Source organism: Lepidochelys kempii, chromosome 9 (genome assembly GCF_965140265.1).
Source record: "Lepidochelys kempii isolate rLepKem1 chromosome 9, rLepKem1.hap2, whole genome shotgun sequence".
In the NCBI taxonomy this organism is placed as follows: domain Eukaryota; kingdom Metazoa; phylum Chordata; order Testudines; family Cheloniidae; genus Lepidochelys; species Lepidochelys kempii.
The window spans coordinates 102,891,054-102,917,222 of record NC_133264.1 but is presented as its reverse complement, the minus strand read 5'-3'; the positions used below and the strand labels follow the sequence as shown (position 1 = coordinate 102,917,222).

The window sequence follows — 26,169 nt, the reverse complement described above, 5'->3', positions numbered from 1 at the left end:
GAACATGAAAAATTGGGGGTTGCCATACCAACTCTTAATGAGATCAATCGATTAAGGTTGGCTATTATCAGCAAGAGAAAAAAAACGTTTGTAGTGATAATCAGGATGGCCCATTTCAAACAGTTGACAGGAAGGTGTGAGTAACAGTAGGGGGAAATTAGCATGGGGAGGCTTTGTAGATCATTAAGGAAATGTATCACAAAGACATAATTGAGCCTTCGACCAGTCCTTGGGCCTCACTCATGGTTCTGGTTAAGAAAAAAGATGGCAGCATCACATTCTATGTGGACTATAGAAAACTAAATTAAGTCACTTTGAAGGATTCTTACCCATTGCCACAAATAGGTGATAGTATGCTGCAGCAAATTCAGTCTGTTTTTCCCCACTGGATTTTAAAAATGAGTATTGGCAAGTGAAACCAAAGGACAGGGAAAAGACTGTTTTCAGAACAGAACAGGACCTGTGGCAATTTAAAGTGATGGCTTTCAGCTTGTGTAATGCATCAGCCATGTTTGAGAAGCTTATGGAGAAGGTACTGCATGGCATGCCTCTCTCAAAATGCGTGTTATACCTAAATGATATCTCGGTATATGGAAAGACCTTTGAATAGAAACCCGCACATCTACAAATGGTCTGTGATAAGCTTAAAGCTGCCAATCTGAAACTGAACCCAAAAAAATGTGAGTTGTTCCAAAAAGGTAACCTAACCAGCACACACAGACAGTGAGGAGGTATTTCCACTGACCAAAGGAAAATTGAGGCTGTGCAGAACAGGTCAGCTGCTCAGCTGCTTTACAAAGTGCCCTGAAGTTTATCCAATAAGGAACCCAAGAGGCTGTAACAATAGCAGAAGTTCTAGTAAATGAATCCTTCACTGGATTTGGGGTCCCCAGTACAGCTGGGTGAGTAATTGAGTTTGGTTCTCAGCAGGTCTGGAAAATCTAAACATTTTGTTTCTGGGCATTTTTAAAGGGCTAGATTCACAATCATCAGCAGCAGCCACTACTGCTGCCTCCATGATATCTTTTAACCGGTTGGTTTGAGCAGGGGCTCTCAGCCTTCCCAGGCTGCTGTGCCCCTTCAGGAGTCAGCTCTGTCTTGCGTACCCCCAAGTTTTACCTCACTCAAAAACTACCTGCGTACAAAATCAGACCTAAAAATACAAAAGTGTCACAGCACAGTATTACTGAAAGATTACTGCTTTCTCATTTCTACCCTATAATTATAAAATACATCAACTGGGATATAAATCTTGTGCTTACATTTCAGTGTATAGCATAGAGCAGTACAAACAATTCATTGTCTGTATGAAATTTTAGGTTGTACTGACTTCACTAATGCTTTCTATGTCGCCTGTTGTACAAGTAGGCAAATATCTGGGTGAGCTGATGTAACCTCGGCAGAACTCTGGATACCTCCAGGGGTACGTGTGCCCCTGGTTGAGAACCACTGAGCTAGGGCACTTATCTGGGCTGTGGGAGACCTGGGTTCAAGTCCCCCCTCAGCCTGAGGTAGAGCAGGGATCTGAATTTGGGTCTCTCATCTTGGATTTTTCACAGTGCAGACCAGGCCTGAGATGGAGTGGTGTGCTGGAGGGCTATGGGGGCTTCTGGCCAGCATGTTTGATCTGTGGGCAATCATAGACATTGCTGAACCCGATTAACGTGCTAGCTACCTTTCATTCAGGCTAAATGGGAGAAGCAATTAAGCTCCTTTGTGGAGTAAGATAGCTAGAACAAAAGAATCATAGAATCATAGGACTGAAAGGGACCTTGAGAGGTTATCTAGTCCAGCCCCCTGCACTCATGGCAGGACTAAGGATTATCTAGACCATCCCTGACAGGTCTTTGTCCAACCTGCTCTTAAAAATCCCCAATGATGGAGATTCCACAATCTCCCTAGGCAATTTATTCCAGTGCTTAACCACTCTGACAGTTAGGAAGTTTTTCCTAATGTCCAACCTGAACCTCCCTTGCTGCAATTTAAGCCCATTGCTTCTTGTCCTAGCCTCAGAGGTTAAGAAGAACAATTCTTCTCCCTCCTCCTTGTAAAAACCTTTTATGTATTGAATGCCACCAGCCAAGGTGCTGGCCCATGTAGGAAGTCCTGAACAAGAACTAGCTCAGGGAAAGTAAGAGGGGTTTCTCTTGGACTGATTGAAAATACAGAGATTGTGCCATTGATTGGTGGAGCTGTGAGTGTCATCAGGAGAAAGCCAGAGAAACACTGTTAACATGACCCAGAGAGGGAGCAGAGAAAGAGCTGGAGAAGCAGGACTGGGTTTCTGGGCAAGGAAAGTCCCACGTATTGTTTGTTCCTATGGTATTCTGGGAAATAGGACTTTCGGGGCAATCGTTGTAAATAAACAGGTTTGCACCAAAGAAATCCCTGACTTGTATAATCAATTTCTTCTCCTAATGAAAAAACTTGGCAAGAACCTGCTTGGGCCAAGGGGCAATGTTATAAATAAAAAACTGGGGAGTTAAAATCTTCCAGGAGGGTTGGAGCCTGGGATTGTGACATGTATGGGTTGCTTCTGAAGTTCCCCATCCCCTCCTTCAAATTGATTTGGTGTCCATCTACTAGTACCAGGGACTCTCCCTTGTCCATTCTGCATAAAATGTTTCTGCTTCTGTCACCAGTCTGAAGCTCATACCTCCACAGCACACCACCCCCACTGGAGTGGTCAGAGCTGTATCGATACTGGTCACTACTTCATTGTGAAAACAACCAGATCCTAGTTCTGGCCTTGCTCAAAATGACACAATTCCTCACCACTCCTCTGCAAAGGCCATGATGCCGAAACTCCCTTTTTATTGCCCACATCCAGCTCTACTCACCCAGATCCTCCTTGCACTGGCCAGCCTGGGTGAAAAAGCTTCTACTGACTTCATAGCCACCAAAGAAGAAGAAGTAGCCAGGCACCTCCCGTAGCCAAGTACTGGTCAGGCCCTGGAAAAATCCCAGCAGGCCCTCAGATTGAAAGATATTTTTCACAGTAGCCCAGGTAGAGCTGCAAGAGAGAACACAGGCAATGTACCCAAACTCGGACCATAAGGGCCAGAAATGAAAACATAACGACACTTAGCATTACCTTTACCAACCCAGGATGATCAGTCAACCTAGAGCCATGCCATATTACCCCACATTCTCACTGAGACTGAATCCCAGATTCGTTTTCCAGGCCAAACTGGTCACATTCCAGCATTCGTGCTAGAGGCAGAATTTGAGGGGGAACGAAGAAAGGAGTAGGGAAGACTTGGTTTAAACTCATGTATCAGAGTGGGCTCTGGAGTATCATCCACTGACCTCCCTTGTTCCCTCATTTGCAAATGTTCTCCACAAATTGTCCATTGGAAACCTGGGATTAATTTGGGACATAGGCACAAAAACAGGAGAGCTGGGTAGCCTGGCAACCACAGCAGCAATGATCTGCACTGTGCCACGGGAGAGATGTTGGCTGCCAGCTCAGCCACAATACAGTGGCCAGGAAGTAGAGGAGGATGTTTGGTTGTGATAGAGGAAGGTTTCGGGTATGCTGTGGCATGCAGACCCACAGGCAGGCAGTATGGCCAGGAGGGACAGAAGGAAGCTGCAGGGCCCCACCCAGTAAGCACAAAGAACGTTTGCAATGCCTGGGTTTAGCACCAAGTCAGTTCTAGTCAGCTGGGCAGTGTGACACCCTCATCTTCCTGGGCAAGAGGGAATTCAGACCTGCTGCCTCACTCACAAACCTTCCACCAGGGCTGTGTGTAATTCACCAAAGCCTGGCCTGCTTCCCAAGGGGCTGCGATGTACCTGTGACATGCCAGTGCTGTTCGCCCAGTGACCTTCATCTCAGGTAAGGCCTGCATGTGGCATTTCACCAACTCCGCAGGGCACAGCACCATAGAGGAAAACACAGAAGAGAACGAGCCGGCAAGCGCACTCTGCAGGTTGCTGGCACCACAGGGCCCAAGAACACAAATGTTAGAGCTGAAGCTCGCCCCGCACAGGCCCAGGCTCTGCAGAGGGCCAAGCAGAGGCCCTCATCACCACTACCCTAGAAGAGGAATGTGACCTGCCTCCCCAACCCTGACTATCCCTTTGCTCAGGGACATCCCCACAGCCTTCTCTTGGGCCGTCACAGATGGAAAACATGGGCGACTCAGCTTCCCAAAATGGCATCACCCTAAATGCTGCCCCAAGTGCCCCCAACCTGAGCCCTGCAATGGGGCTTACAGCAGCCTTGCCACGCTGCTCCGCCTCCTGAGGTGTCCCCATGCCACACGCCTGCAGGGCCAGGCCATACCTCAGCTCCAGCACACTGCTCAGTCCAAACAGCTGCCTCACCAGCTGCTGACAGAAGCCATAGCAAGCGAACAGCATTGCGTTCTCTGCCACGTTAGCGAGCAGGGCTGGGGCGGTGCCCTGGTACAGCCCGGGCAGCCCTTCCTGCTGGTATGTCCGGACTGAGCAGTCAAAGAAACCCCGGTACATGGTGGGGAAGGTCTGCATCTTCACCTTGATTGTGTCAAAGGGCTGCCCACTAACCACGCATGCCACCCCGCCTGCAGAGACAAACCCACAGTCACCTCAGTGCCCCCCTTTGCCTCTGCTCCAGGGGCAAAGCCTCAGAGCACCTCAATGCCAGTCCTTCACCCCCAGCCCCTGGGGCAAAGCCCCCAGGTACCTCAGTGTCCCCTTAACCCTCCTAGGGCAAACCCCCAAGCTACCTCAGGACCAGTTCTTCACACATACACCGCCCCACCCAGGGCAAAGCCCCAGGGTACCTCAGTGCCAGGTGCTGGAGGTTGTAAGTCTCCTCTTCCCACAGCTGAGAGGCCCAGGATTGCAGGTGTCCTCTGAGCTAGAATTCCTCCCCCCGATAAGTTTTAACTTGCTCCTGAACTGTGGTTCTGCCTTATTTCAGGGATTCAGGTCCAACTCCTGCTGCCTTCCAGGCCTCACCGCTCTTCCTGTGGGGGCCCTATCCATGCATTTGGGTCAGGGCTCCCCTTCTCCCCAGCCTGGTATCTTGCCCTTCTGAGGAACCCAGATATGCTCCCAAATGATTCTACCTACCAATGCCCTCCGCCCCTTGCAGAGGACAGGCCCCAGCTCCCAGACTCACCTGCTGCCCCTGCAGTGAGGTGAACCAGTGCTTGTACCAGTGGGTGGGACTTGGCTGTGTCTGCAGACATCTCAGCGAACTGGACCACGCTGGACCCTAGAGCAGGAACCAGGCTGCAAATCAACCCACTACCAGCTCAGTGATGCAGAGAGCAGGGCAGGCAGCAGAGAGCAGAAGCAACAGGCTTAAGAGGCCAGCCTGCTGAAGAACCATATTGATCAAGTTTTCTTTGTACCTTTGGGAAGCAAACAGCAACTCTGAGATATCTGGGTATTTGGGGTGGAGGACCAGGTGCAGATTTGAAAGAGGGATTCGAGTCAGGGACATAGGGATTGGGAAGTTTGTGGGGGCTGTGAAGGAGGCTATTGTGGGTGCTGGGGTAGGACAAGGGCTGTGGAGCACGGAAGGTTGTGGGGAGCACAGGGACTGTGGAGATATGAGGGGGCTGTGGGCACAGAGGCTGGAGGGCATGTAGGGCGGCTGGAGGGAGCACAGAGGTAGGGGGAGCTATTGGGTGGTGGGAAAGAATTGCGGAGGCTGTGGGACGCAGAGGCTGTGGAGGGCATATGGACTGAGGCTACTAGGCAGGTTGGAGTGGGGCACAGGGCTGGTGGGAGAAGGCCTGGATGGGGGAGCCGGTCTGCCCCACTGACCCGGGTCTGAGTGGCATGGCACCTCAGCATTGTTGGCAGCAGCTGAGTCCTGCCTCAGCTGCAACGGAATGGATCAGGAAGCAGTAGTGGGCAGAGAAGTAGCCAGGGGCACAACTTGGGATTGCTAAGGGGTGCTGCACTTCCCTGGAGCAGCTTTGGGCTCGGAGTGCATGCAGATGGTGCTGGGGCAGTGGGTGTGTGTAACAGGGTACCAGGGCAGAGGGTATGTGTGGAGGTATCGGGGCACAGGGGGGTAGTGAGAGTGTATATGGGGTGCAGTAGGGCAGAGGGCACGTAGCAGGAGTGTGTATGTGATCTAGCGGGGCAGAGGGTGGGTAGCAGGAGCGTGTACGGGGTGTAGCGAGGCAGAGGGTGGGTAGCAGGAGCGTGTACGGGGTGTAGCGGGGCAGAGGGTGGGTAGCAGGAGCGTGTACGGGGTGTAGCGGGGCAGAGGGTGGGTAGCAGGAGCGTGTACGGGGTGTAGCGGGGCAGAGGGTGGGTAGCAGGAGCGTGTACGGGGTGTAGCGGGGCAGAGGGTGGGTAGCAGGAGCGTGTACGGGGTGTAGCGAGGCAGAGGGTGGGTAGCAGGAGCGTGTACGGGGTGTAGCGAGGCAGAGGGTGGGTAGCAGGAGCGTGTACGGGGTGTAGCGGGGCAGAGGGTGGGTAGCAGGAGCGTGTATGGGGTGTAGTGGGGCAGAGGGTGGATATTGGGAGTGTATACGGGGTGCAGCAGGGCAGAGGGCACGTAGCAGGAGTGTGTATGATCTAGCGGGGCAGAGGGTGGGTAGCAGGAGCGTGTACGGGGTGTAGCGAGGCAGAGGGTGGGTAGCAGGAGCATGGACGGGGTGTAGCGGGGCAGAGGGTGGGTAGCAGGAGCGTGGACGGGGTGTAGCGAGGCAGAGGGTGGGTAGCAGGAGCGTGTACGGGGTGTAGCGAGGCAGAGGGTGGGTAGCAGGAGCGTGTACGGGGTGTAGCGAGGCAGAGGGTGGGTAGCAGGAGTGTGTACGGGGTGTAGCGGGGCAGAGGGTGGGTAGCAGGAGTGTGTATGGGGTGTAGTGGGGCAGAGGGTGGATATTGGGAGTGTATACGGGGTGCAGCAGGGCAGAGGGCACGTAGCAGGAGTGTATGATCTAGCGGGGCAGAGGGTGGGTAGCAGGAGCGTGTACGGGGTGTAGCGAGGCAGAGGGTGGGTAGCAGGAGTGTGTATGATCTAGCGGGGCAGAGGGTGGGTAGCAGGAGCGTGTACGGGGTGTAGCGGGGCAGAGGGTGGGTAGCAGGAGCGTGTACGGGGTGTAGCGAGGCAGAGGGTGGGTAGCAGGAGCGTGTACGGGGTGTAGCGGGGCAGAGGGTGGGTAGCAGGAGCGTGTACGGGGTGTAGCGGGGCAGAGGGTGGGTAGCAGGAGCGTGTACGGGGTGTAGCGGGGCAGAGGGTGGGTAGCAGGAGCGTGTACAGGGTGTAGCGGGGCAGAGGGTGGGTAGCAGGAGCGTGTACGGGGTGTAGCGAGGCAGAGGGTGGGTAGCAGGAGCGTGTACGGGGTGTAGCGAGGCAGAGGGTGGGTAGCAGGAGCGTGTACGGGGTGTAGCGGGGCAGAGGGTGGGTAGCAGGAGCGTGTATGGGGTGTAGTGGGGCAGAGGGTGGATATTGGGAGTGTATACGGGGTGCAGCAGGGCAGAGGGCACGTAGCAGGAGTGTGTATGATCTAGCGGGGCAGAGGGTGGGTAGCAGGAGCGTGTACGGGGTGTAGCGAGGCAGAGGGTGGGTAGCAGGAGCATGGACGGGGTGTAGCGGGGCAGAGGGTGGGTAGCAGGAGCGTGTACGGGGTGTAGCGAGGCAGAGGGTGGGTAGCAGGAGTGTGTACGGGGTGTAGCGGGGCAGAGGGTGGGTAGCAGGAGTGTGTATGGGGTGTAGTGGGGCAGAGGGTGGATATTGGGAGTGTATACGGGGTGCAGCAGGGCAGAGGGCACGTAGCAGGAGTGTATGATCTAGCGGGGCAGAGGGTGGGTAGCAGGAGCGTGTACGGGGTGTAGCGAGGCAGAGGGTGGGTAGCAGGAGTGTGTATGATCTAGCGGGGCAGAGGGTGGGTAGCAGGAGCGTGTACGGGGTGTAGCGGGGCAGAGGGTGGGTAGCAGGAGCGTGTACGGGGTGTAGCGAGGCAGAGGGTGGGTAGCAGGAGCGTGTACGGGGTGTAGCGGGGCAGAGGGTGGGTAGCAGGAGCGTGTACGGGGTGCAGCAGGGCAGAGGGCACGTAGCAGGAGTGTGTATGATCTAGCGGGGCAGAGGGTGGGTAGCAGGAGTGTGTACGGGGTGTAGCGGGGCAGAGGGTGGGTAGCAGGAGTGTGTATGGGGTGTAGTGAGGAAGAGGGGGGTAGTGGGTATGTGTACAGGGTGTAGCAGGGCAGAGGATGGGTAGCGTGTCTCAGTGCAGGGGGTATTGTAGAAGAGGGGTAGTGTGTGTTTGTGTGTGTGTGTATGTGAAGATGGAGCAGTGGGCGTGTGGGCAGATGGGGGTTGTGGGGGCAGGGGTATCAGGGTAGTGAAGAGCTGTGCAGTAGAGGATCCAGGCAGAAGGGGGAGTGGGGATGTATTTAAAGAGTATCAGGGGAGAGCAGTGTTGTACAAAGAGGTAGCAGGACAATGGATGTATGTGCGGGGATGCAGTGGGTAAAGTGGATAGTGGAGGTGTGGGTAAAGGGGTGTCAGGACAGTAGGGGGTATGGCAGGTATTGGCAGTGGTAAAAGGCTATCAGGGTAGTGGAGGGGTGTGTGGTGGGGGATCAGGGCAGAATCACAGAATCGTAGAATCATAGAAGATTAGGGTTGGAAGAGACCTCGGGAGGTCATTGAGTCCAAAGCAGGACCAACCCCCAACTAAATCATCCCAGCCAGGGCTTTGTCAAGCCAGGCCTTAAAAACCTCTAAGGAAGGAGATTCCACCACCTCCCTAGGGAACCCATTCCAGTGCTTCACCATCCTCCTAATGAAATAGTGTTTCCTAATATCCAACCTAAACCTCCCCCACTGCAACTTGAGACCATTACTCCTTGTTCTGTCATCTGCCACCACTGAGAACAGCTGAGCTCCATCCTCTTTGGAACCCCCTTTCAGGTAGTTGAAGGCTGCTATCAAATCCCCCCTCACTCTTCTCTCCTGCAGACTAAATAACCCCAGGTCCCTCAGCCTCTCCTCCTAAGTCATGTGCCCCAGCCCCCTAATAATTTTCATTGCCCTCCGCTGGACTCTCTCCAATTTGTCCACATCCCTCCAATTTGTCCACAGAAGGGAGCAGTGGGGATGTGTTTAAAAGGGCATTGGCAGACGGGAGTAGTGGGTGTATGTACTGGAAGTATCAAGCCAGGGAGTCTAATAGGTGTGCGTGTAAAGGGGAAGTGGAGGGCTGTACAGTGGGGACTGGGGAGAGCGGAGCGAATAAAGAGGTATCGGGGCAGTAGGGGTGTTTCATGGCTGTACTGGGGCAAAGGGGAATCGTGGGGGGTGCATGAAGTCCACTAGGGACTTTGCTATTGCTTTTACCTGGGAGCTGTTCCGATTACTCTGGTGATGGGCCGCAATATAAACTCTTTAGACAAAGAGATGTGAAGGGACATTGGTGGGGGCTGTTTGCGCAGGCCTGTCAAGGCAGAGGTTGAGACTGAGAGTGTGAGGGAGGATAATTTGCCAGACACTACTAAATTCCAGCTCGGCTTTAATTTGCAGACTTCTTCCCTGCTTTCCAGCCAAACCTGATGCCCCAGGTGGCCCGGGAACATATTTCAGGCCCATTTACTCAGCCGTGACTTCCCAACGTCTGCCCTTTTTGCGGTGGGAGGGAGACCCTGGCGCATGTCTACCTGCAGTGCGCCAGGTTGCAGCCCCTCTTCCGGCTTCTCCAGAACCTCTTATTGAGGCACTTTTCCCCACACCTGTTTATTTATGCACACCCCATCCATGGCCCCACAAAGCGTCAGGACCACCTTGTCAACCTCCTCCCAACCATGGCCAGCCATTTATAACACCAGGGAGAGGAGGCTGGTTTGGGGGGGGGGGGGAGGAGTGCTCTGTGACTGTGGGACCTGGTTTAGTTCCCTTATCTGTTCACACATCCAGGCAGAGTTCCTTTGGGCCACATCTGCTGGCTCCTTGGATACCTTTGAGGAGCAGTGGGCACTGTCTGGGGTTCTCTGCTCGGTGTCCCCTTCAGGTTCCCTAATTTTGGCCCTTTGATCCTCACGCCTGTTCCTGTTTTTTTCCTTTATTGTCCCCCGAATTTAGTTGAGTTCTGGGCTCAGTATCTCCTCCACAGGCTTGGGGAGGAGGGAGGGGCTTTTAGCTGTGGGCAGGCTTACGCCACCCACTTCCCAGCACCCAATAAGATACTCAGCAGTGACCAGAAAGTACAGGGTTCAAAGGAGAGACGTGTCCCTGAGGAGGAAAGTGGGTTCTGCACTAGTCCTTCTAATACCTGCCCACATATGGTGAAGTAGATAGCTCAAAACATTAAATCAGTGGGTGCATTCTCCCTCTCGGAGAATCACAGAGCTTTCCCTGCTCTCCCCCTTGGCTGCAGTGCGGGAGGTGTTTTTTCCTGAATGTGCCCATCCTTCCCCCCTCCCTCCCAGTATGTGAGCCATACCATGGCCTCAAAGGTTCCAGGTATACTAACCCGAGAAGCCGCTTTGCAAATAGGATGTAGGAATCTCGTGTATCTGTCACATTTCAAAGCTAGCAAGTTCAAAACCTGTTAACGACATGAGTCTTTAATGTTCTTTATCAATTTGGTTTTAGATTAATTCCTACTGTGTTTTTAAAGCAAGAGGTACAACATCATGGGCCCACAAATAGCACAAGTTTTTCAAAATAATGATAAGAGTCCTTTGGCTTCACACATGTAGAAGGCCAAGTGAGAACCATACTTTCATGAGCAACTAGAATCTCTATAAAAACAGCAGAACTCAAAAAGGGAAAGCGGTTTAAATAGACAAATCAAACAACTGAGGCTAAGAAGATCCCATCCTATTTCAGAACTTTGGTGGGTTCCCATGACTTCTAGGAGGAAACAAGTTTAATGTGGCAGTTTTTATAGATTCAACATCTTTACATGGTTGAACTGTTCATTTCTAAATACAGACTGTTCTCTTTCTCTGGCCAGTGCTACCTCTCTTCATATCTAGTAGGTCTGGCAGAGGCCTTTAAAAGTCTTACAAGGTATTTGTACTGCACGCTATCAATCAAGTTAGTTCAAATAAGTCCTTTTTCTCTCTGTAGAGCAGATGTATAAGGATGGTGGAAGCAGCTTCCTCAATGCTCGTTGGAGGCACTTGACATTCCTAAACAGGTAACTACTAGCTGTTGGAGTGGAATAGTCTCTGCTTGTCCCAGCAGCCAGATTCCCCGCAAAAGATGGCACTAAGTTCCAGCTAGGAGGTTGTGCAAATGAGAGAGGCAGGACAGGGCCAACTGTGAGATGCCCTTCAGCAGACATATTTACAGGCACAAGCTGTTCAGGCGGATAGCTGCCATTAAGTAACTTGAGCCCTCTCAGTATATACTCTTGAGGGTCAGTCAGAAAATAACCCAATAAACCTAAAAGCCAAATAACAAAGTACCCTTGAACATCCATAACCCCCAACTCAGCCCACAGAAGACCAAGTACAGTTAAAATCACAGTTAAGGTAAAAACAAAAAAATACACATGCAAAGCCCCCTGATTGATGGAGCTTACAGTGCCTTCTGTAGTAAGATGAGGCCCTAAAACATTAACCCTTGTATCAGGGGGCCGGTATGATGCCTAAGGCCTGAACTAAAGTAATGGTCCAGACTTTGCTAATATAAAGCTAAGTTAATTTGTGAGCAAAAGGCAGGCCCCGCTCACAGAAGCTGGCAAGAAGAGGGCTGACGTTGCAAAAATACACATACCTAAAAGGTACCACAACACTCCGATATTTGCACATTCCACAGATAACAAGGAACAGGCTGACCCATCCTAAAGACGGGCAAAAGGGCAGTATGATGGATACGGTTGCTTTGTTCGAACCAACATGTACAAGGTGAGAGGCGGCACCTTGCTACATAGAGGGGTTGCACCTCAATACGTCAGGAGTGATGTGTAACTTGTTTGTACCTGTGTATAAGAACGCATCCCTGGGGAGTTGTCTTGGTCTGGTGTAGGGGGCAGTGGTAAATCCCGCCACTGACTGAGCCGGTCCAATGTCAGGGAGCACATAAGTACTAGCAGAACTGTAGACAGCTGATCCGGGGAGCTAGAGACTGTGTTTCGTTTGGCAATAAACCTGGCCGGGTGCCTTCGTACCTTATCTGAGTCTGTGGTCATTGGGCGGTTTGCTCAACATCTGGGGTGCCAGCTATCTGCGTAGAGCTGAGACAGCACACAGGGAGCACACACACACACGCAGCCAACTGTTATCAACATTGGATAGAGCAGAGCACCACACTGGTGACATCTGACACCACCTTCGGCTGAGCAGAGCTGCAGCGCTACAAGGAGTTAATGACAAGGGTGCAAGCAGCCAGCTGTTTTACAGCTGCTGTCATTCCAGTGTACAGTGAGTGGTGTCTCAATGACCAAGGCTCATTGGGTGCGTATTGGGAGGACTCTGATCATTTCAGTCCATGCCCAAGATGAAATGGGAGTGATGAACCCCAGACAGTGTACAGTGAATGAGCAGCCATGGTCATAGAAACATTGATGTGAAGAAGGGTCATTACAGGATAGAGACCCCGGAGCCTATACAGAGGCAGAACAATCAGTCCTGTCTGCCTCCTCTGAGTAATTGTTCCAGGGAAAGAAAGCTCCATTGATGGAAAAGTAAGGGAAGTGCAGAACTAGAAGTAATGAACATGGAGACTAAATTCTCTTACCTTCCTAGAATACCTTCACCGTACAGTTGGGAATTTCTCTAGGGAGCAGTGTGAGTTGAAAGCCAGAACTCAATGAATGCAAGTTAAGTGACACAAAGAGAACCAGAGATTAGAATATTGCAGGGCTTGCTCAAGCTATTTCCCATTAATGATTGGAAAGTTTGCCTGGTGAATGGGGGACTAAAATTAATTGGTTTAGGCAGTTCACTTTGAGGCACCCAGCTTCAGGGACCATCTCTGCACTGGCCTCTGGAGCAGTAGTTGCGCCAGTCAGGGAGTTGTCATGGAGTGGACCATACCTCAATGTGCAAATTGTTTTATGGACATCTGCTCTCCCAGTCATTATTGCATAGACCCATCTCCCCTCCCTCTAGTGATGCAGTATGATCTCTGAGGATAATTGCTGACATGGAAGAGTGATATTAGGAAAGTATTTAAGGTGTTTTAGATTCTTTTAATGTAATTTGATATCGGGAGAAAAGGAGGCAAGTCAATATCATGTGGCTAGCCAGCATTCTGCAGACCAATTTGCAAACCATTGGCTTAGGTGATCTAATGTGAATGCCTGGCTTACGTGATCCAGCTCCCATTTCTAATTCCAGAATTGACAAATAAAAACATGTAGTTACTTTCTTGGGCACTTGCACAACCTACGTCCTGACACCCTGATTCTGGTGGCTTTGGACTCCATTCTAAGGATGGGCTAAGGATTGTTAGGCTCCATATTTTCTTTTCCTTGGAACTGTAATAATAAGGACCAATTCCCCTAGAGCATCATCGCTATCAACACTTCCCTGCTCTGATTCACTCTCTCCTCTATAGGTGGCTCCCTCTGTATACAGATAAGAGATTAATTTGTATACCCTGGACACTAAACAGAAAAATTAGTGTTTTGGCTTCCCTCTGTGGTGGCACTATTTAGACTTGCCTGCCTGCGAGCATGATGCTAAGGCACAGGAAGCGGATTCTCTAAACACAGTCAGACTAGGAATACAGACAATAGGAAGAGGCATTCTGGCTCAGATCTTCTGTCTCTCTAGTGCAGTGTCCTTTCTCTAACATTTGCCAGCACCACGTTTCAGAAGAAAGTAAGTTTACTTACCTGTAACCGAGGTCCTTTGTGCATCCTCTGCATATTCCCACTCCTGGGATGTGCCAACCAGTGAAGCCTGAACAGTAAAATTCTACTACCAATAGCCGTTGGAGTATCCACGCAACTGCCTTACCTCTCCCACACACCCCTGAACTCTGGACATTCTAGGGCAATGGTTTAGAAAGGAGCATGTTGCTCCACTGCCTAGGTTCCATCCCCTGGGATCCCAAGTTCTCTGATAAGTAGGACTTCAAGGTAGTGGGGAATGATGGGTGGGGAGCGTGAATATGCAGAGTCTGTCTCGAAGAAACTCGGTTACAGGGAAGTAACCTTAACTTCTTCCTTTGGGTGTCCTGGGCATATTTCCACTCATGGGACAGATTAATAAGCAGTACTGGGACCCAGGATAATGGGAGCTGGAGTTCTAGTTAAACAAGGAGTACATGATTGCCTGCCAAACTTTGCATCCAATCTAGATTGCAGGTGTACAGAATAAGGTTTAGTAAAAGTTGAACAGAACGCCAGGTTGCTGCTCTATCTCTCTCTAACATAGGAACATGTCTAGAGAGCCATGCAAGCTGCCTTTGATCTAACTGAATGAGTTCTGATGCCCTGTAGAATGGATAATCCTGACAATTTATAAGATTCATATATACCCAATCTAACCCATCTACAGAGAGTCTGTACAGAAATACCTTTCCTTTGTTTTTTGGTCCATGAGCTATAAACAGCTTTGAAGACTCTCTAAACTGTTTAGTCCTGTCTAACTAAAAAGATAAATTACACACATTAGATGGGAGGAGAGCATTAGCTCTCCATAATGAGTATGGGGTTTGAGGAAAAATTATAGATTGATATATGTGAAAATCAGAGACTACTTTTGGTAAGAACTTAGAATGAGTGCAAAGAACCTCTTTATCCTTATGAAACACAGTAAATGGTGGATCAGCCATTAATGAATGCAATTCACATGCATCTTACGGAAATGATTGCTATCAAAAATACTGTTTTGGCAGATAAATGAATTAGAAACAGCTCTCCAGAGGTTCAAAGGGAGGTCTTATTAATTGTGCTAGTACTACATTAAGATCCCAGAAGGGCATAGGAGTTTTTATTGAAGGATACAAATTATTAGGGCCTTCTACAAACCCCTTAATTGTATCATTAGTACAAACTGATTTTCCCTCTACAGATGCATGATATGCTGATATGGCCGAGAGATGAACCTTAACTGAAGATGCTGAAAGAAATGTCTTCTTAAGATACAATAAATACTCTAATATTTAATTAATTGGTGCCACATACCGAGCCACATTACACATGGAAATCCACAATACAAACCTTTTCCATTTAAGACAATAGCATTTCTGTGTGGGTTCTTTTCTAGAATATAATAGTACATGCTGTACTTCTAATTAAAGGCTTTCTTCTAGTCCAGCTAACGGTCTACTCCCCATGCAATCAACAGAAGGGATCAAAGGTCCGGATGATAGACCTTCCCTGTTTGTTGTGACAAGTCCGATGTCTGTGGTAAAGGTTCCACTAATCCTTTTGACAGATGTATCAAATCTTTATACCACTGTTGTCTAGGCCATAATGGGTGCTATTAAGATCACCCAGGCTTTGTCCTGTCTTATCACTCTCTAAATAAGAGAATATGGGGGGGAAAGCATACATTAAACCCTGATCCCAGTGTATTAGAAAGCATCCAATATTGATTCCTTGCCTCGGTCTGCTCTGGAACAATATCTCTAGAATTTCCTATTGCTGCAATGGCGTTCTGTTCCGCTGCTACATGAATTGCTACTGGATGACTATCATCTTCTATACAAAGACTCTTGGCCTCCCTGTATAATTTCACAGGGTAAGTGCCTATTTGTCATAGTCTGTTACTACCTGAAACTGCTTTGTTTCCGAGTTGAGGTAGAAAAGACCTAAGGGCTAGTTTGATTGTGTCCATTCTAAAATATTGATGTGTAAGTTCCTTTCCTTTGGTGACAAATGATCTCTGACCAACATTTTGATGTTCAGATAGGCTCCCCATCCTGGGGTAGATGCATGTATTATTGCATTATGATGATCTATCCACCACATTAATGATGTTATGGAATTAATATTTTTCAATGCATGCTGTTTAAATCTGATTTGTAATTCTTTGCTAACCACTGCTGAAGGTTCTCTCATCTGGAGATGAGCATAAGGAATCAGTGCTGTGGTTGATACAGCAGACCTGGCAACCAAAAGAAGAAAACAATCAGTTGTCTTGGTATTTGGTGGTGGTGACATGTACATCTTTTTATTTTGACATCTCTCTCCTCTTTCAGAAAAGCTCTCCCCACAGCTGAATCCAATATGGCTCCTATAAAAAGAATCCTTTGACTATGGTTTAGGCATGACTTTCCCCCAAATTATATGTAATCCCAGACTGACAAATAGTGAACATATTAGATTTACATGTAGTAAGATCTGTTCCCTGGATGCTGCTTTTGTTAACCCATTGTCTAGGTACATGTATTGTGACAAAGTTCCTCCTCTACCTTGGTAGGTCTTGCGCTCATTGGCAGATTTGCTCGCCTTGGAGATTCACGGCAGCCCCCAGTTTGTCCATTTTCGTGAACCCACAGTCCAGGTCAATTCCTCCTGTATCTGACCAGGAGTTAGGAGGTTTGGGGGGAACCCGGGCCCACCCTCTACTCCGGGTTCCAGCCCAGGGCCTGTGGAATGCAGCCGGCTAGAGTGCCTCCTGGAACAGCTGTGCAACGGCTACAAACTCCCTGGAATACTTCCCCATGGCCTTGTCCCAACACCTTCTTTAGTCTCATCACAGGACCTTCCTCCTGGTGTCTGATAATGCTTGTACTTCTCAGTCCTCTAACAGTACACATGATCACTCTCAGCTCCTAGTGCCTCTTGCTCCCAGCTCCTCACATGCGCACCACAAACTGAAGTGAGCACCTTTTTAAATCCAGATGCCCTGATTAGCCTGCCTTAATTGATTCTAGCAGCTTCTTGATTGGCTGCAGGTGTTCTAATCAGCCTGTCTGTCTTAATTGTTTCCAGAAGGTTCCTGATTGTTCTGGAGCCTTCCCTGTTACCTTACCCAGGAAAAAAGGAACCTACTTAACCTGGGGCTAATATATCTGCCTTCTATTACTCTCCTATAGCCATCTGGCCCGACCTTTTCACAGTATACATACACCCCCACCTTTTTAGATATGCTGCCACAACAGACAGGCATTTTGTAAGCACAATGGGTGCTGCGGACAACCCGAAAAGGAGGACCTTGTACTGAAAATGGTCCTCTCCAGTAACAAAACACAGGTACTTCTGCTGACGTGATCTTATAGAAATGTGGATGTATGCACCTTTTAAGTCCAGACCTGTGAACTAATCCTGGAGGGAAAGAGAAGGTATTATAGAAGTTAGAGACAACATGCGGAAGTGAAATTTCTTTCTATAAGTGTTTGAACTCCTTCAATCCAAAGGCCCTCCATCTTTTTTTAGAATTAGAAAATAATGCAAGTAAAACCTCTTGCACCTAATTAGTAGAGACAGAACCTCCTTTTTTCAACAAATTGAGATAACTTTGATCTCTGTCCAGATATGAAGTAGGTTGGTTGCTGAGGGAAAGGTTTTGAACTGAATTGCATAACTGCATGAAATAACTTCTAATATTCATCTGTCCATTATTAACAAATCCCACTGGTAATAAAAACAGGACAAGCAGTCCCCAAACGGTGGATAAATAAAGTCCAAGGGGGACTGGTTTGAAGCTCTGTGTCCTTATGTCAAATTTGGTGTCTTGGAGAAACCATAGAAGACAGATTGGAAAAAAAAAACAAAAAAAACTTTCCCTTTATTATTGCAAGGTTTAAATGTCTTCCTCTATTGTAGCTGGTGTTGTGGGGTATAAATGTTGAGGTTGGCAGTGATATGGAATTCTCTGATAATTGTAATGAAGTGAAGGAGATGAAGAAGGAGGGTATTGCCAATGATACTTGGGTAACGGAGTCAAATACAGCCTCTTCCCTGTATTAAGGAAACCTTGGCAGTAGATCTTACATTGTTCCCCTTCTCTAGTACCTCATCAGTCTGAATCCTAAACAGACCTTCTCCTTCAAATGGACAGTCCTCAATCCTTCTTTTTGTTGAGACTCCTTCACGAGATCTTACCCATCCATGTCTCCTTAGTGAGCCAAAGCTACAGAACTTGCTGAAGTATCTGAGGAGTCAAAAGCCGCTCTCAACTACTGCTTAATGACATTCTGTCCTTCAGTCAAAATGGCATTTGATAACCGTGTGTTGCTCTGGGAGCACATTAAGGAAAGAGGGCTTTTTGTTCCAGAAATGGTATTGGTACCTAGCTTTGCCAACTTCATTAGTTGAATATGTGCACATTTAATGTAGCTGACGAAAATATTTTTTTCCCTAATGCATCCAGCCTCTTCCTTTCCTTATTCAATGGAGCAGAGTGAGCTTGGGCACCTTTTAATCTATAAAGTGCCACTTCAAAACACCAACAAATTAGGAGGTGGATGAGTATGAAACACAGCAAGTCATTCTTGAGGGAACTGATATAATTTGTCTGCCTTCTTAGACAGGCTGAGTGGTTGAGGGAGTTTTCCAGACTGCCTTTGCTGATTGAAGCAATCCCTCTAACAAGAGAAGTCTGACTTGTTGACTAGTCATTGCCCCTCAAATTTTGAAGATGTTGTGGAGCAATCATCGCATTCTAACAGAAGGAATATGTAATATTTTCAACATTCAAGATACTAACTTATGAAAGTCTACAGCATCTTCCGCTGGTGATGACACTGAGAGGACCCTCACATTTTCATCCAGAGAAGGCATATCCGTTAATTCTGAATCAGACTCTTCCAGCTCCAGTTCCTCCTTCTCGGATAATATTTCACCTATTTCCATATGCGACTTGTTCTGAGTAAGCTGCATTGGTTGGTCCTTATCCCTTGGATCTGACAACTGAAGGTCCTCCTCATACTGTTTTGCTGAAGGTCTGACCCTATACATTGGTCCTTCCTGATAAGGTGCCAGAAATGGCCAGTGAGAACACTTTGCCCAGGGAGGTACCTGCCACTCAGGTCAAAACCCCACTGATGGATCAGGCTGGAAATACCTTTATGCCAGTTGGTTCCCGTGGGGCTGCAGTGAACTGATTATAATAATTTTTTCCTGGTTCTAACCTGCAATCTGCATCACTCTTCTGGCCCCAATCCATTTGCGGCTCTGATGGGAACAGAGACAATAATCTTCTTGAAAAAGGAGAGCAGAGAGAAGTTCTTCTCCAGGGGTCCTGAAGGGGTCTTAGAAGAAGACAGCAGCACAGGGCTCCTGCCACTTTCCTGTTCTTTGCTGACTCTCGGAGAAGCAGTCAGCCTGACTGGGTGTAGTACCTCATGTGACGTGTCCTGAGACGCAGTACTAGCTCAACTGTCGACGGAGCCATGAATGGAGTTGCCTGACGAACTACTGCTTTAACTGTAATGCTATGCGGTGGCATGCTAGTTAGCAAACCCTCTTCAGTTCTCTTAATTGGATCCTTAAAGCTCACGCTCAGGACAGGCTCCTCTGGATCAGATAGTGTTGGATCCATAGAGGTATGACTCCTAACTCTGCACTGAAATCTTCAATCAGAGCCTGGCTCCATTATGAGATTCTTTCCTGGTAAGTCCTTCTCCCTCCGAGTAGCTCTTTGTAATGAGGCCGACCCCAATGAGGGCTGCACATTTTTCCTCGGTACTGCAACAAAGTCTCTCTGAATCGGGACAACTCTGGAAACAGATTGTTGGACCCTAAACTCTCTTGGATCCTATGTCTGAAACAGAAGCGGAATCTCGCTTTTCCCTGGCTCATTTGGTTAGAGGGGGAATTGAAGCTGGTCTCTGAGAACTGGCCGCTGCCATCAGTGCTTTTTGCAATGGAATTGCCTGGAGCCAGTTCTGTCTTTCTTTGCCCTTCTGGCAAATATTGAGCAGATCAGACATTTAGAGGGAGAATGCCCTTCTCCCAAACATGCCAAGCATCTGGCACGTGCATCTGACACTGGGAATACTGCTGGGCATGAGCCACATCTTTTGAAACCAGACTCCTTAGCCTTCTGATCCAGTATGTTATACTTTAACTAACTAGCTCTAAATAACAATGCCCCTCTGCCATGTACATTGGCCAAACCGGACAGCAAAAGAATAAATGGACACACACGTCTGACATCAGGAATCATAACGTTCAAAAACCGGTAGGAGAACACTTCAACCTCTCTGGCCACTCAGTGAAAGACTTAAGGGTGGCAATTTTGCAACAGAAAAGCTTCAAAAACAGGCTCCAAAGAGAAAAGGAGTACTTGTTGCACCTTAGAGACTAACACATTTATTTGAGCATAAGCTTTCGTGAGCTACAGCATCCGATGAAGTGAGCTGTAGCTCACGAAAGCTTATGCTCAAATAAATGTGTTAGTCTCTAAGGTGCCACAAGTACTCCTTTTCTTTTTGCGAATACACACTAACATGGCTGCTACTCTGAGACTCCAATGAGAAACTGCTGAGCTTGAATTAATATGCAAACTAGATACTATTAACTTGAGTTTGAATAGAGACTGGGAGTGGCTGGGTCATTACACACATTGAATCTATTTCCCCATGTTAAGTATCCTCACACCTTCTTGTCAGCTGTCTAAATGGGCCATCTTGATTATCACTACAAAAGTTTTTTTTCTCCTGCTGATAATAGCTCTCTCTCACACACACACAAAGGTGGAAGTTGCCATACAAACTGTAAGAGGCTAATTAATTAAGATGAGCTATTATTAGCAGGAGAAAAAAAACTTTTGTAGTGATAATCAAGATATATATCTTCTGACTATATGTTCCATTCTATGCATCCGATGAAGTGGGCTGTAGCCCACGAAAGCTTGTGCTCTAATAAATTTATTAGTCTCTAAGGTGCCACAAGTCCTCTTGTTCTTTTTGCGGATACAGACTAATACAGCTGCTACTCTGAAACATGTCTGAGATAAGACACAAGAGTAGATGGACTACGAATCTGGTCCAGTATGGCATTTCTATACAAAATAAACAGTTGGCTGTGTCCTGAAGTAAAAAAAAGTCATATGTGTGGGCTGGAGTATATTTAAAAGACCCCCTCAAGAGGCAGAGTTTGCATAGCTGTGGTGGGAAGAGGAGGGTAGGGAATATTTGGCTAAGTGGAGACAGGCAGGAGTTTATTAGTGCTTTTTTAAAAAGGAATTCAACAACCTGGAAATCTTCCCTCAACAAATTAAAACCAGTCAGGACCCAAACTCTGGCAAGGTGTAAAAAGCAGTAAGCCAAAAACATTAAGTTAAAAAATAAAACCTCTTAAATTTAGGAGAAGGAAGGCTGCACATGTGCCTACAGTCCCCCATAAACCAAAGAATGAGGGACATGTACAAAGGATAGTACTGTAGCAGAGAAAATAAGTGAACTTACTGTAGAAGCCAACAGGGAAATACTTATTCCAAAACAACTTTTCATGAGAAATCAGACCTTTTTCTTATAGCTGAAAAATTTTCTGAATCAAGGGGCACAATCTCCAAGAACATCTAGTACTGAGCCCAAGATTCTAAAGAAGATAAAATGTAAAATAGCAGTGCTAGTAAGAGATGCAATATCCTTAAACAGCAGCTGTCTTAGGAGACCAGAAAGATGATGAGACACGGTTTGTACACAGTACAGAGCCAAGGGAAATAATTGGCATCAGCTGGGCAAGTCTCAGCTCTGTTCTAACAGCTGAATGAAGGCTACAAGAGCACACTGGAGTGATGTTGATGGACAGTGAGAAGCATTTCGAGGAGCTGGTGAACTCTGCCCGCCTGCTCAGATGATGGCGAATACCAGTGCTTCACAAACTTCACTGGCAATCTAGGAATCTTACCAGACCTCATTATTGTTCTTGGAGTCCCAGGTAGCAGCAGAGAACAGAAATATATCTTTACCTTGTTAGTGGCCAAAAGACTATATTTTCCCTCTCATTTCAGTCCTCATCTTTGTCATCTCTCTAGGCTACACTGCTGCAATATGCTCTTGGTAGGGCTCATGCTGATGGACACACAGAAATGAAGGTTACTTACCAGTTGCTGAAGTTCTTCACATAGCCTCTGCACATTCACACTTGTGGGATTAAGGTGCTTGCATTGCGAGCTTCTGGAGAGCAGTGTCCATCCCAGAGTCACTCTCTCCTCCCCGCAAGTGAGGCTCTGAGGGTGTAAGGGGGAGTGGCCAGTTTCACCTAGTAATTAAGGAATTCTTACCTTGAGAAGATGGCAAATAGTGCCAATGTGCAGAGCTCATCTAAAAGAACTGCCCAAATGAAAATCAGCTCCGGATACCTGGTCTAAAATGTCAGACCTTCCTCTTCCCCAGACCAAGCCTCAGTGAGGCGGGGGGGGGGGGGAGAGAAGCTACATCACTTCCCAAACTTCCTGGCCGCCTCATCCAGGAGGTGAATGTGCACTGCCCGGGTGGTTTATGCAACACTTGACAATTGCATTGCCCTTAGAATCTGAAGGCATCCTTCAGCAGAGGCAGAAATTCTTTGCAGGCTAGACCCACTCTAGATAATTATGTGATGACTGGTCTCCTCCTGCTGAGGTCCAGGTATTATGAACTGATGCAGGTGAGGCCTCCATACCAGATGATCAGCAAAGAACAAAAAGAATCCTGACAGTGGTACTGGTCCATTACTAGATAGAAATGGCAGAATTACCAACAGTAATGCAGAAAAGGCAGAGGTGTTCAATAAATATTTGTTCTGTATTTGGGAAAAAAATGATGATTGTAGTCATACCATATAACACTCATTCCATTCCACTAGTATCTCTGGAGATTGTAAACAGAAGCTACTAAAGGTTAGACATTTTTAAATCAGCAGGTCCGGATAACTTGCATCCAAGAGTTTTTAAAAAGAGCTGACTGAGAGGCTCACTGGACTGTTAATGTTGAGCATGGGGGAAGCTCCAGAAGACTGGAAGAAAGCAAGTGTTATACCAATATTTAAAAAAGATAAACTGAATGACCTAAGTAATTACAGGTCTGTCAGCCAGACATCAATTCCAAGCAAGATAATGGAGCAGCTGATGCAGTACTCAATTAATAAAGAAAGAAAGGAGGGTAAAATAATTAATGCTAATCAACATGGATGTATGGAAAACAGATTCTCATAAAAAAATCCAGTTAGCTTGACCGATTACAAAGTTGGTCGACAGAAGTAGTAGTGCTGACATCATACACTTGAGACTTCTGTAGGGTGTTTGACTAGGGAATATTTTGATCAAAAAAGGAGAATGATACAAAATTAACACAGCACACATTAAATGGATTTAAAACTGGCTAACTGATAGGTCTCAAAATAGAATTAGAAAAATAGAATTAGAAATCGGGAATCATCATAAAGTAGGTGTTTCTAGAGGGGTCCTGCCAGATTTGTTCTTGGCTCAACACTATTTAACATTTTTTATTAACGACCTGGAAGAAAACAAAATCATCACTCAGTTTGTAGATGACAAAAAACTGGGGGAAAATGGTAATTAATTAAGAGGACAAGTCACTGATTCACAGCAATCTGGATCACTTGGTAAACTGGGCACAAGCAAACAATATGCTTTTTAATATGGCTAAGTGCAACTGCATAGAGCTAGGAACAAAGAATGTAACCCATACTTACAAAATGGGGGACTCTATCCTGGGAAGCAGTGACTGAAAATTTTTGGGGGGTCATGGTGGAACACTGTGGCCAAAAAAGAGCTAATGCCCTCCTGGGATGCATGAACAGAGGAATCTCAATTAGGAGTAGAGAAGTTATTTTACTTCTGTATTTGAAACTGGTACAACTGCACATGCCTATCAAGCATGTGGTATCTCTTATCCAGTGAATTGTCCCAGTAACTATGTGGGTGAAACCAGACAATCACTATGCTCTGGAATGAACTCACACAGGAAATTGAAAAAAAGACAAAAATACCATCACCTGCAGGTGAACACTTTTCACAAATCGATCACTCTATATCTGATGTACCAGTCCTCATCCTGAAAGGAAACCTACACAGCACTTTCAAAAGACAAGCCTGGGAACTTAAATTTATTATTTAGCTAGACACTAAAAATCATGGATTGAACAGATGCTGGATGTATGGCTTCTTACAACTTTGTGTAACTCATTAACCCCCCCTCTCCTTTTGGTCCTATGACTGCAGAGGTGTTAATGGTCCAGTCTACCTTGAATGGTCCCTTACAATATGTGCTAACTACTTATGCTAAACAATCAGTTCCACCTGGCCTTGTGTTGCTTTTGAAGCCCTGAGGAAGAGCTCTGTGTGGCTCAAAAGCTTGTCTCGGTCACCCACAGAAGTTGGTCCAATAAAAGATATTGTTTCACCCTTCCTTGTCTAATCTCTCTCTGCGACTGTACGGCATGCTGGGATACTGTATACAGGTCTGGTGTCCACAGTTCAAGACAGACATTGATAAACTGGTGAGGGTTTAGAGAATAGCCATGAGAATGATGAAAGGATTGGAAAACATTCATTATAGTAATAGACTCAGGGAGTTCGGTCTACTTAACTTAACAAAGAGAAGGTTAAGGAGTGACTTGATTACAGTGTATAAGTATCTGCATGGGGAACAAATATTTGATAATATATTTGATATTTGAGAACAGTTTAGAAAGGAAAGGTATAACACAATCCAATAGCTGGAAGTTGAAACCAGACAAATTCAGACTGGAAATAAGACGTACATTTTTGACAATGTCAGTAATTAATCACTGGAACAATTTACCAAGGGTGACAGTGGCTTCTCTGTCACCAACAATTTTAAAATCAAGGTTGGATGTTTTTCTAAAAGCTCTGGTCTTGGAATTATTTTGGGGAAGTTCTATGGCCTGTGTTATACAGGAAGTCATACTAGATCACAGTGGTCTTTTCTGGCCTTGGAATCTATGAATCTGCAAAGTCTTCAATATTACTAGCAGATACATAATTGCAAAGTATGCTCTGTTCTTATGCACGCAGGTTGAGTTTGGCTTGTTAGAAGCAAAAAAATCCTTCTCTAAAGTCCTGCTCCTTGGATGGCCTCTTACTAAAAGCCACTTTTTTGAGCATAAGTTAACAGTGTAAGCCCAGCTGCAGCATCTCCAGCCACCATTCCTATTCTGAGCTGTCAGCAGTAGAGAGACCCCTAACAAAACAAAACCTCATCAGCATCCATCATGAGCTCTGAAGTCATCCTGTCCTTAACATCCCACCTAATGCACAGCACCCTTGGAAATTATCCCACAACTGGTCTCTGCTGCAGTTTCTTCTCAGTGACATGCATAACAATCCTGTGTTACTGACTTCTCCTGACAGTTCCCTTGTAAAGGTCTCAGACAGTTTTTTAGTCTGCTCCCCAGCTTGCTTTAAAAGACATTCAAATGAGAATAAAGCTATCTCACAAACATACGTACCAGAGAGAGGAGTTTTGGCCTGTAGTTGCGTAGCTGCCACTGGATGTATCTTTTGGCTTGTAAGATGAACTTTGAGCAGCGCTAAGTTCCCCTTTCCCCGCCATCCTCACACCCTGTTTTTGTCCCTGTACTCTTAGAAAAAGGTTAGCCAGTCTAGTCCTTATCTTACATTATTACTGTGGTGAAGGGAAAGGTCACAACAGCTGACTCCAATACCTGAGCAGTCCCTGTTTTCCTAAGACATTTTTCTCCTGCTTCTGCAGTTCAGTAACAAGCAAAAAAGCAGAGAGGTAGCATGGCAGAGGTTATCAGATTACCTAGACATTTGATCTTGCCTTTCCACACACATTATGAAGTTAGAAACTCTAGGTATTGATCACACCACATTGTACCTGTTTCAGCCCTATGCAGAGAGGTGGGACAGATCAGCTGTAACTCAGACACATGACCCTATTGTCCCATCAGTAGGGTGCAGAGGAAAGATTAGGCAGCTTTCCAGACAACTCAACTACACAACAATCCAGGACCTCAAATACCTACCAAGCCAAGGTAACCCAAAAAGAAACAAGTGACAAAACTACTACATCAGTTCCAATAAAAACATCTTAGCAGCACATGACGTAGCTGCAGAACCCACCCTCTCCACTATGGTTAGAAACAGGAATTGTCATATTAGATCAGCTCAGAGGGCCATCTAGTCCAGTACCAAGTGTTTTGGAGAAAGGTGCAAGAAGCACTGCAGCAGTGGTTATGGAATAGCCTGATCCAGGAAAGGCTTCTTGCTAGCCACCCCATTCATGGAGGCTGGTTTATACCCTGAAACAACATACCCTGGGAATTCTGTGATTAGTTAAGTAGGGTTATCATAATTTCAAGCTTCTACCTACTGAAGCAAAGTCATTGCAAACAGTGTACTGGCACTTGAGACAATACAGTTTCA

At 47.0% G+C, this 26,169-nt stretch overlaps 1 protein-coding gene across 1 annotated transcript in view; it reads right to left on the bottom strand.

Moving 5' to 3' along the window:
- LOC140916799 (mitochondrial ornithine transporter 1-like) overlaps positions 1-20,106 on the bottom strand; it is a 35,765-nt gene extending 15,659 nt beyond the window's left edge. Inside the window, exons 1-5 of the mRNA XM_073358667.1 lie at positions 10,428-20,106; positions 5,114-5,348; positions 4,292-4,550; positions 3,799-3,939; positions 2,841-3,013 (exon numbers count right to left, since the gene is read on the bottom strand). Of these exons, the coding sequence (XP_073214768.1) occupies positions 2,841-3,013; positions 3,799-3,939; positions 4,292-4,550; positions 5,114-5,183 (643 nt within the window). The 5' untranslated portion in view covers positions 5,184-5,348; positions 10,428-20,106. The remainder of the gene's footprint in view (positions 1-2,840; positions 3,014-3,798; positions 3,940-4,291; positions 4,551-5,113; positions 5,349-10,427) is intronic.
- Positions 20,107-26,169: the final 6,063 nt, after the last annotated feature.